Raw genomic sequence first — 11571 nt, forward strand, 5'->3', positions numbered from 1 at the left:
GTTGCATGCCACTCTGAGTAAGACCTAGAGGGGTCCCACTCCACCCCACGAGGGACGAGAATCACCCCTTTGTCCAGCACAGCCACACTGTACACCCTCCCCACCTACTGGCCACTTGGGGCCAACTCCTTCATTAGATTGACTGTCACGGCGCTGCCCTCCTTGTGTTTAAGTAACCCTTGTTTTACTTAATAACGGCCCAAAGCCATTCACATTCATTCTATTCCATATATTGTCGTAATTGTTCTGTTATTATTAGTTATTGATGTTAACCTCTTACTGTGCCTAACTGATAAATGAAGCTTTATCATAGGTATGTATGTGTAGGAAAAACAATGCATATAGTTTTTGGTATATCTGCAGTCTCAGGCATCCGTGGGGCGGGTGGGGGTCTTGGAACATATCCTGAGGCCCAGGGGGGACCACTGTATTAGCATCCAAGTTAGTGGTGACTTCTCGTTCCCAAGTTCATATATTTTCTTCTAAATACATTGACTGGTGATTTTTGGTATTAAAAAACAAACAAACTAGTGCTCAAAAACACCTTAACACAGCAAACAGAATCAGACCAAATGGTGTGTGTGTCTACAGGTGACTTGAGATTAGCTGCTTAAATTAGGTACCTGACCAACATCATTACAGGTTGTCATTAAGTTACATTTGTTTGGCCAATCTTACTGCTCTAGGTGACTCATTTGGGGAAAGAAACAACACCCTCAAGATCATCAGACATAATTCTAGAGGAATTAAAGGATGATGAGGTTTTTCTCTCTGCTCAGGAACAACAGGAATTCTAGAAGGTCATGCTTCACCCAAACTTGAAAGGATCAAAAAAAGAAAAAGAAAAGTGAAGAGTCAACAAATAAATTTGACCAAGAACTTACGTTAGCTATTTGTTTAGATATGAGTCGACTTTCACCAACGTCTAAAAAGGAGTTTTAAGAGCGGCCCCTTTTGTCCGAGTGCTGGGAAATGCAAGAATGAGTCACTTTAATATCTGATGTCAAACTCTTGGTGATTTCTGGCTTTCGAGTTTCTAAATCAACAAACAGCACTGTATAATGCTGCACAGGCAGTTAGCCAGGAAGTGGTGGGTGACCCTACACTCCTTCCTCTGTCACAGGTAAAGCCAGCAGCCAAGACACTGTGTCCTGTGCACAGGGGTTCCCTCCTAGTGATCTGCCACCCTGGAAGACTTGCTCAGGCTGACGTGGTGTCCTATCTGCCATCCCAGACTGAGTGTATTGAGACATAGTTTGAATAGCTAGCTAGCCTCCTTTATCAAAAGCCCATGACAGCCCCAGCAGGTGTGGCTCAGTAGGATGGGCATGGTCCCACAAAAGGTCATCGGTTTGATTCCATGTCAGGGTACATGCCTATGTTGTGGGTTCAGTGCCCCCCCCCCGCACCCCCATCAGGGCACATGTGAGAGGCAACCAGTCCACGCTTCTCTCTCACATTGATGTTTCTCTCCTTCTCTTTCTCTCTCCCTTCCCCTCTCTCTAAAGTAAAAATTAAAACAAAAAGAAAAGAAACCCATGATGGGAGGTCTTAAGGCAGAGGACTCAGCGCTCCCATTGAACCATTTCCTCCCCAAGGATGCTTTTTCCAACATTCATCCTGCCAACACATTACTTCCCATTCAATGAGCACAAAACGCAGAGAAATGGAGCCAAGGCCAGAAACGATGGCCACTGGCCTCTGTCTCCTCGAGGACAGCGCTGGGGGGCTCCCGAGGATTGAGCAACCAGTCAGTGAAGGTCCCCAGGACCCTGAAGCCCTGCAGATGGCCTCAGGGTGACTAGTCAAGTTGTGATTACTTTTTTCCCTTAAGTATGAAGTTGTGACCTAAATTGTGGTCATTCTGATCCAAACCTGGCAGATTTTTTCCCCACACTGCGGCAGAAGAGAACAACCTCGTTTGGAAAGCTAAATTCAGGACGACCAGGGCCGTCTTCTTGAGGAGAGGTACTGTCACTTTGCGGTGCGGTCACAATTCAAATTGGGCACTGTCTGCCAACGGCTCTCTCTGAACACAGATCATCTACTCTGCAGGAAAAAACCCGCTGGAAAAAATCCATAGGCACCTCTATTTGGGGGAAAAGTTTTATTGAGATGTATTTTGTATATCAACTCAATGATTTAAAAAAATTTTTTTATTGATTTTGAAATGAGAGAAAGGAAGAGGGAGGGGGAGAGAGAGAGAGATTGGTCTGTTGTTCCACTTATTATGCACTCATTTGTTGCTTCTCGTGTGTGCCCTGACAGGGGTTCAAACCCAAAACCTTGGTGTATTGGGGTGATGCTCTAACCAACTGAGCCACCCGCCTCAATGGTTTTAATACATTTGCAGAGCTGTCTAACTATCGCCATAATCTTTTTTCTTTCTTTTTTTTTTTTTTTTTTTTTTTAATCTCTAGAGGGGAAAGGAAGGGGAGAGGGAGAGAAACGTCAATGTATGGTTGCCTCTGCTGTATCCCCTTTCAGGAACTGGCCTGCAACCCAGGCATGTGCTCCGACTGGGAATCAAACCGTGACCCTTTGGTTCGCAGGCCCAAGCTCAACCCACTGAGCTACACCAGCCAGGGCTCATAATCTATTCTATAATGGCAATGAAACTTCTCCAAGGGCCTGTGTGCCATAAGCTCTAGGGTGACAAGTAAATGAGTAAATAAGCACTGCTTACGATAAATGTTCTGAGGGAAAGAAGGAAGTGCAGAGGTAAATAATAGGGGGAAACTATTTAGATGGAGCAGTAAGGAAAGATGTCTCGGAAGAGGTGACATTTCCACTTGTACGCCCAGAAGTTTTCTACACACACTACAGACACAGGGGCCAGGGAGCCTGAGAGGGCTCAGGGGCAGGGCCACCACAGTGCACTGTGTCCTCAGGGTGCCGTGTGCCCTGCAGGTGCACACCCCCGAGATTCCGTGTGTTTGCGTGAACTGTCTGTAAATTTCTATGTTGGAGGCTATGTTGTCTAAAAAATCTCCACTGGGGAATAGCACCGAATTCCTGACTTCAAGCAGGAGACAGGGAAGCCGGACAGTTGGCAGCCTGCAATCTGAAATTCTCTTTTTCTTCTCCCAGGGGGCTCTAGATACGTAAAACCTTCCTGACTTCTTGCTACAAATCAGCGGATTTCTGTATCTGTCTTTTTCTCTGAACAGAGGCGCAAGTGTTTGCTGGTTTTCAAAGAAAGGTTTTCAGAGTCCCTCGACCATACAGACCTACAGGCAGCAGGCCGAAGCCCACACCAGCCAGTCAGTGCGAGGCGCCTGTGCCCCACTCAGGAGGCGGAGGCAAGGACCCTCAGCGGATGTTTCCAGGAACCACTGCCCCTGAAAACCACATGTCCTGCCTGTCACCATGCACACGTTTTTGTATTTAAAACAACTGTGTGAAGCACACACACACTACACGCACTTTCCTAATTCACACTCTTGGGACTTCAGAGAGACCAAAAGGGGCTGAATGTTGGAAAAGTATTTTTTAAAAACTGCTTACAAAAAATAGCATTCTCCATTCACCTGAAATGAGAGCCTTTCTGAAATGACGACTCGCTTTTCTCTGAATATCAGTAATACTCACTCAGACAGGGTTTCTAAGTTGATTTTTAAGAGCTTTAGGGACTTAATACCTTTTAAATGAAAAGCAAAAGTTAATTACCACTCTCTTTTAACTAGGGTTTTGTTAATAACAGTGTGCATTTTTTTCAAGCCCCAGAATGTGTTTCATGTGAAGGGCATTCACACCAAAATCACAGGGAAAACAGCGGTGCCCTGAGTACACAAAGTCAATTTCACTGGCCAGCCAGGAGGAGGGCATCTGCTCCTTGTTGTCTGATACATTAGCGGTGAAAGGTCTGCACTTATCCATTAACCCGCCCTCTCCCCAGGAACCCCTCACAACCTCCAGGGGGCTTTGCAAAACAGCTGGGCAGCTAAGGAACATTGTTCCCTGGCTGTGGAACCAGCAGGAGAAGTTACCAGGAGGGGCCAGAAATCAAACTCGGGACCCTGGCACTGATTCCTCCCAGCTAGGCTAACAGGGCGGGGTGGGGGTGGGAGGGGGTGGTCACAACAGTACTCATTCTTTTGTCGTTACTGTTTCGGGTTTATCTTTTTTGTTGTCTTCCAGTGTTTTGTTTTCTCTGTTTATGCTTCTTTTTTAATTAATAGTGCTCATTGATTTTGGTAAAATTTTATTTATTCATAGAGAGAGGGGAAGGGAGGGAGAAAGAGAGGGACAGAGACATGGATGTGAGCGAGAAACACTGATCAGTTGCTTCTCATACACAGCCCACCAGGGGACTGAATGAATGCACAACCCAGGCAGGTGCCCTGACCGGAATCAAACTAGCGACCCTTCACTTTGCGGGATGATGTCCAACCCATTGCGCCACGCCAGTCAGGGCAGCAGTGCTCATTCTTATAAACAACATTTTCAAAATTATGATTATAAGGACTCCTGGGGAAAGTCTATGAGATTAACTCAAGGAACCTTTATACTGAGGGGTATCACTTGGTACAAAGGAGAAACTGTCAGTGCCAATATCAAACTTAAAGTCTCTTTTCTTAAAAAAGATGCAGCTCACAAAAATCGCTTAAAAAGAGAATAAGGAGCACTGTTGGGCATTATGGGAGCTCCAGAGATGGCACCACCCTGGTTCCGAATCTGTTCTCAGAAATGTGTGTAAGAAACATGTGTGGGGACCCGGGGAGCCAGGGTGAAACGCACTGGTTCTCTGCCAGGGCAAAGAACAAAGTAGTATTCCATATTAAAGAAAGTTGTGGGGGTTTTCCTGTTTGTTTGTTTGTTTGTTTCTTGCCCTGGCTGGTGGGGCTCAGTAGACTGAGCACTGGCCTATAAACCCAAAAGTCACTGGTTTGATTCCCGGTCAGGGCACACACATGGGCTGCAGGCTGGCTTCTCCCTCTCTTCCCCCATCTCTCAAAAAATAAATAAAACGCTTAAAAATAAATAAATAAAATGGTTTTCCTTTTATTTTTTCTTTCTCTTTCTTTCATTGTGCACCAAATTCCTAAAGACCAAAACTAGATTCCTAAAAGTACATGCATTAACGTTAATGCCGTCAAGAAGAACTGTTGAACACCAAAGCAAGCGTGAGCACGAGAGGGTTCCTACCTTCAATTATATTAGGATGTGCTCAGCTCTAGGAAAATGCTTATCCTGTAGCTAAGTACCGGTCAGGGAGGGGTGATCTTCAGACCATGCCTCAGAGTCATGAACATGACCTTTGGGCCCTGACTGGTGTGGCTCAGTAGGTTGGGTGTCATCCTGCAAACTGAAAGGTAGCCAGTTCGATTCCCAGTCAGAGCACATGCCTGGGTTGCCAGCTAGGTCCCCAGCTGGGGGCATGTGAGAGGCAGCCCAACGATGTTTCTCCCCTTCTCTTTTTCCCTCCCTTCCCTTCTCTCTAAAAATAAATAAAAACAAATCTTTTAAAAAATGACTTTTTGGATTGGGATGCTGGGATCAGTGACTTGAATCCAAGGAGTTCCTTGGGGAGAGAGGGGTCTTGAACTCCACATAATCTCCATGGAGCCACACATCCAAAAGCCACCCCGAATAAGTACACAATATAAGGAAAACCAGTGGGCTTGTTATACAAAAGCAGTCTCAAACAGAGCACCCCTGGCCACCCTTCTGGTCAGCTGACTACCCTAAATATCCCCTAAGTACACCAGGTCAAAGTCTCCAACCCACCTTCAACTAAAGACTGTCCAGTATGCCTGTTTGGTGTATCACGCTCAGGGATAATAGTTTCGTCAAACAAGAAAGCCCAGAGGCAGGGAAAGTGGTAAAACAGCTTTGTACCAGGCATCAGAAGACCTGGGGTCTGGCCTAGACCCTGCCCTTAGCTAAAAGATGGGCAACTAACTGAACCTTGTGCAACTCTATTCTCCGCAAAGTGAAATGGCTCAACTACAGATCACCTCTAAGAGCCCTTCTGAGTCTAAAATTCCAGAATCTACATCACCAAATGTTTCAAATGAAAACAGTGGCTACTATCTATCTCTTTATGACCAACTCTCAGCCCCCAGAACCCTTTGCTGAGCAGAGCTTTCCAATGGGCTTATTTATAAGAACATAAATGAGGAGACTATTCTAAAGAAATTTTTAAAATTAAAATTAATCCAAGGGATGTTACTTATCATTCTTTATTCTGAAATTAATGTCTGAAACAGGATTAAACACCAACACTCTGTCTAGATTATAGTTCAGCTTTCTTTTCTTTATCTCCCAGAGCTGTTCTTTCCTGGGACTAGGAGACATTTTATGAGTGAAAATAAGGCCAGAGGAATAGTAGAAACAGTACTCTCTATAATAATTAAAGAGCAGTTGATTTTATGTTTAGTTAGTAGCGCTGACTTTATCTGTTTTCAAGAATTATATTTTGCTTTTGCTGGAGTAAATACTAATGACAGGCAAAGAAAAGAATAAGAAAAAACAAATAATGATGTGTACCATGGCTCTGGTTCTGGCTTGGCTATTAATTAGTTGTGTGGCCTGGTGCACACTACTTAATCATTCTGCATCTCAGTTTACTTGCCTGCAAAATGTAGGTGACAACACACCAGTCCCCTTTACACTCCCTCCACAAGGAGTTAAATGGGATAAGGCCATGCATAACACGCAGTGTCTGTTCTCTCAATGACTCTCCGAGACAAGGCATTTGCCTCATTTTTACAAATATGGACACTGCTACTGATTAACTGTGACAGTTAAACAGAAATAAGTTCCAGAAGTTCTGTAGATCTATGAATGCAGCCTAAAGCCAATCAAGAGTTGAAACAAATTAAGAGTTCCCAAAGACTACCTAAACTGGACCCAAGAAGAAACATACCAAGGCACATCATCATTACATTAGCCAAGATTAAAATGGAGAAAATCCTAGAAGCAGCAAGAGCTAAGGGGACAGTCACCTACAAAGGAGTCCCCATCAGGCTGTCAGCAGATTTCTCAAAAGAGACCTTACAGGCAAGAAGGGGCTGGAAAGAGGTATTCCAAGTCATGAAATCCAAAGACCTACAACCAAGATTGCTCTATCCAGCAAAGTTTTTATTTAGAATGGAAGGGCAGATAAAGTGCTTCTCAGATAAGATCAAATTCAAGGAGTTCATCATCACCAAGCCCTTATTATATGAAATGTTAAAGGGACTTACCTAAGAAAAAGAAGACAAAAAAGATGAACAGTGAAAGGACAGCAAACTCACAGTTAGTAACAACCACACCTAAAACAAAAGCAAACTAAAAGGACAGCTAGATCAGGAGCAGAACCATAGAAATGAAGATCTCAAGGAGGGTTAGCAACAGGGGAGTGGGAGAAGGAGAAGGGGGGAGAAGGTACAGAAAATAAGTAGCATAGACAGTAGATAGAAAATAGATGGGGGGGCAAGAATAGTATGGGAAATATAGAATCTAAAGAACTTGAGACACATGGTCATAAACTAAAGGGGGGGTAATGGAGACGGGGGGTAGGGTGGAGGGGAATGAAGGGGGGAATAGAACAACTGTAATGGCATAATCAATAAAAAATAAATTAATTAAAAATAATAATTAGAAAAAAAAAGACTACCTAAACTGGTGGAAATTGTCTTCTGTGAAGACATCGTTAAGCTGCTTTTCAATTTTTCAATGCTCAGGTCAGTAGGGCACAGTGCAAAGGAAGACCATGATGATTGTGGGGTTTACTACCAGTCAGTCGGACTCTCGGGGCCTAACCTCTGGCAAGCCAGGTGGGCCTAGCCAAATCCATCACCTGATGGGTTCCACCTGAATCCTTCCAGTTGGAAAGCTCTGCCAACCTAAATCGCACTCCTGCTTTTCCGACAAAGTAGAAAACTGCTTCAGAGGATGACCTTACAGACACTGAATCATGCTTTAGTCCAAATGAATTATACGTTAATTAAGTTATAATTATACATTATGTTACAGGTGGAGTCTGATTTAATTTGCCAATTAACAAAGGAAGGACCTCCACCTAACCACTCAATGTTACTACCTCACCAGGAAGTGGTGGGTACTTAAGTACTAGGGGGAAAAAAAAGTGGGGAAAGGAGTTTTGCCTGCATTTTCAAGAAAGCCGGAGAAGAGAACCAACCAGACTAAAGAGATTTTACAGATCATAGAGAAGATTCTAGAGCTGGTTATTTCCCTATCACCTATACTTTGGAGTATTTCATGCAGTACTAACACGGCACCTAGATCCCAATTCCTGTCAATGAATAAAGTCATCAGGAGGGGACTGGGTAGAAGCAAAGGCACCAGCAAGCTGAACTACTCCAGCTCAGCTGCCCACCGAGCAGGGTGATCTCCACCCTTTCTAGAAATACTCCAGTTAACCAGTTTCATTCCTTTGCCTTCTTCACTCTCCAGAGGGCTGAGTGGTGCTTCACCACTCCACCTACACAGTCAGGATGCTCCCCACCAAAACTCTGCCTACCCACAAGGCCTCCACCCTTCTCGATCTTGCTCCAGTGCTATCTCCTCAGATGCCAACAAACTGCAACTTTCAGTTGGTCATTAGGGTGGGGCCTCGCTGATAGTTTCCTGGCAGCCAGAGTCCCTGGGATACATTTTGTGCACGCAGAGCTCCTCTGATCTTGCCTTTCAGTGTAGGCAGGTGGGCCTTGCCTTAACACTTGCTCCAGAGACAAATGAAGACAGCCCGTTGGGTGCACAGCCTGTTGTTGGTTAATTATCTTTTTTCTCTCCCAAAGCACGCATCGCCTTCCACAAAGTAGTGTGGCTCAATAACACCTGATACATTAAGGGGACGGTATTTAAATGCATATACAGTTGGGGGTGCCGATTTCCTTTGTGTTACCATACCAAACCACACTAGTGAGTTTCATATTGCCTTGATTGGCTTCCCGCTCCCTCGCCGTCCCTAGACAGACGCTAACTAAGCAATGGTGAAATCACCAACAAGGTCGGCAGATAGGGCGAATTAAAGGAAGCCGAGGCCTGAATAATCCTCATTGAGTCATCATTTCCTGAGTGATACAGACTGCCGCTAGGAGGGACTGGACCTGAGCAGCGCGCGCGGAGAACGACCCCCGCCGCTCGCCCAAGCTGCTGCTACGGGACCCCAGGGCCTGACCCGCACCCACGTGCTGGAGCGCCCTCCAGTGGCCGCGCCGCAGCCCCCGCAGCGCGCCGCTAGCCTGCAGACCAAGCTCCCCGCGGCAGAGGAAACAGGAGACGCACAAAGTTTCCGAGTCAGGCGGTTTGCTAAAGGTCGAAGCCTGGTACTGGAGCCTGGATGCGAGGGCGTGGCGGGAGCAGCACTCAGGCTGGCGGCCAACGCAAGAGGTCCGGGCCCAGACGGACCCCCATGGTTCCAACTTATCTCCCAACAGGGCTCAGGGCCTCTAGGTCCCGAGGGCATAGGGCATCTCCCCGCACCAGGACCTTACAGAGAAGGGCGGGAGGGGAGCCTGGGCCCTTGCCAGACCGGGACGACCCCACCCCCACCCCCCAGCTACCAGCGCGTGTCTGGGGTTGTTGGGTTTGCTTTATTCATTTGCTTAATTGGAGAAATGCACCGACTCCCTTTGGCGTATTCTGATCCCCAGTAATGAGGATTCTGGGTGCCCCCAAAGAGCCCACCTGGAGTTCACCGCCCCACCCAACGCCGCCCTCCCCCCCCAGGGTGATAAGTGGAAACAGCAATTCCCCTTCCTCCCTCCCCTCCAGACAGGTTTCCCTGCTGCCCGTAGTGGACTCGCCGACGGGGAGGCAGCAGCGGGGATACGCGGCGCCCCGGGGCGGGGGGCCGGGAGCGGGCGAGGCCCGGCCCGGGGTGGCGCTTACCTCTTCCACGGTGAGCGGCATGCAGATCCGGTACTCCTTCAGCAACATGGTCCTGCCGGCCACTGTCCCTCAGGGCGGAAAGCGGGGGACGCCCCCCAGAGCAACAAAGCTGCCGCCCAGGCGCAGGGCAGGGAGCCCGGAGCCCGGCTCTCGGAGCGGCGGGAGAACGAGCTCCGGCGGCTGCGCTCAGCTTCTGGCTTCCTCCTCCCCGCCCGAGACCATGTCAAGGTTTGGGTCCGGGTGTTCGCGGCTCCCCCGCCTCCTTCCCCGCCGAGGCCGGTCCTCCTGGAACGCGGTGTTGCAAAGTCAGGGAGGGAGCCCCGCTGGAAACCTCTCTGATCCGCAGCCGCGGGCGGTAGGAGCGGCCGTCAGATCAGGACATGCCCGGTGGCGGGCGAGGGAGGGAAAAAGAGAGATTTCCAAAAATTAAAACGAATGCACAAAAGTCACTCGCTCGATCTGCCTCTGAAACCAAACATGAACCTGACGACCCCCTTCTCCGGCCGGTCCTCCCAGAGCCGACTCACCAGGAGCACATTGCAGCCGGGGATGCTGACTTTCCAGACAAAGGCTCGGAGGGCTCCGCTCCCCGGGCGGTAAACAAGATTTCCTGCTCTTTTTAGGGCCGGTCCCCGAGACGCTCCGGAGCTCGTTGGGGTAGAAAAGGGAAGCCGCCACGGCCGCCCGGCTCTGTTGGGCTGGGGCCCGGGTTCCTCCAACCTCCACTCACACTGCGAGGGGCGGGCGAGAGCTGGCTGGCGCCTTCCGCGCGTCTCCTCCCCCGAATCCCTCGGCTCCCCGAGCGCCGTGCGTGCCCGCGAGTTTGCAGCCACCTCGCGGGGGCCGGAGAGTCCGCGCCGAGCCGCAGTGTGCCTCGGGCCGGGGAGGTGGGTGCGGGAGGAGCCAGCGCCGGCAGGGCTGACATCAGCAGCGGCCGCGGCGGGGAGCCCCATCCGGCCAATGGGGAAATGGCAAAGAATGTGGAGGATTTAAACAAAACAGCATGTCTCTCCCGGGCTGCTGCCAGACAGCCTGACCGTAGCAGGGTAAGATCGGAGAAGGGGGCTTCCCTAGACTCCTGTGCACTTTGAACCGGTTCTCCAACGAGCCCTGAGTGCCACGGCGCTCCGTGCAGCCACTCTGGGAAACTTCTGGTTCCAAGAAACAGAAGTGCTCCTTGACCTTTGGCAAAGGTCTTTACAAATACCCATCACGAGCATTTTCACTTCGGTTCAGTAAGCAAGTCCAGCGCTGTGGGATTTGAAAACAAACCTTTGCCTGCTTTCCTAACTGGCTTCAGAAAAGGAGTCCTGCAAAACTGGTCAGTGCAGCAGTGTGCGCGAAAGGGAAGCGTGAACACACACCAAGCAGAGAAAAGAGGGTGGGCGCGCAGCTTCCCACCGCTCCAGGCCCCACTGCTACGTAGTCTGACGGCGGGCTTCGCAGAGCAGCGAGAACAGGTTTTCGGGTCAGCTCTCCTAAGTTCAAAAAGTCACAGTGAAATGTCAGTGGAAATGCCTGGAGTGTTGGTATTTCTCTCATATTAAACAGATCCCTCATTTTAACCACAAGAGGCACATTCTTTGGTTACTCGGGAAGCCTCATGTAACTGCTAAAGTGTGTGTGTGTGTGTGTGTGTGTGTGTGTGTGTGTGTGTGTGTGTGTGTGTAGGGGGGGTTATTTGGTATTTTTAAGCTTGTTTTTCTGAAAAGTTGTTGGATGAAAAAT

General features: G+C 48.4%; 1 protein-coding gene across 1 annotated transcript in view; it reads right to left on the reverse strand.

Moving 5' to 3' along the window:
- PITPNC1 (phosphatidylinositol transfer protein cytoplasmic 1) overlaps positions 1-10984 on the reverse strand; it is a 229575-nt gene extending 218591 nt beyond the window's left edge. Inside the window, exon 1 of the mRNA XM_037128045.2 lies at positions 9844-10984. Within this exon, the coding sequence (XP_036983940.2) occupies positions 9844-9891 (48 nt within the window). The 5' untranslated portion in view covers positions 9892-10984. The remainder of the gene's footprint in view (positions 1-9843) is intronic.
- Between the last annotated feature and the right edge of the window lie 587 nt (positions 10985-11571).

This window comes from Artibeus jamaicensis, unplaced genomic scaffold (assembly GCF_021234435.1).
Source record: "Artibeus jamaicensis isolate MK-2021 breed Jamaican fruit bat unplaced genomic scaffold, CSHL_Jam_final contig_1998, whole genome shotgun sequence".
Taxonomy (NCBI): Eukaryota; Metazoa; Chordata; class Mammalia; order Chiroptera; family Phyllostomidae; genus Artibeus; species Artibeus jamaicensis.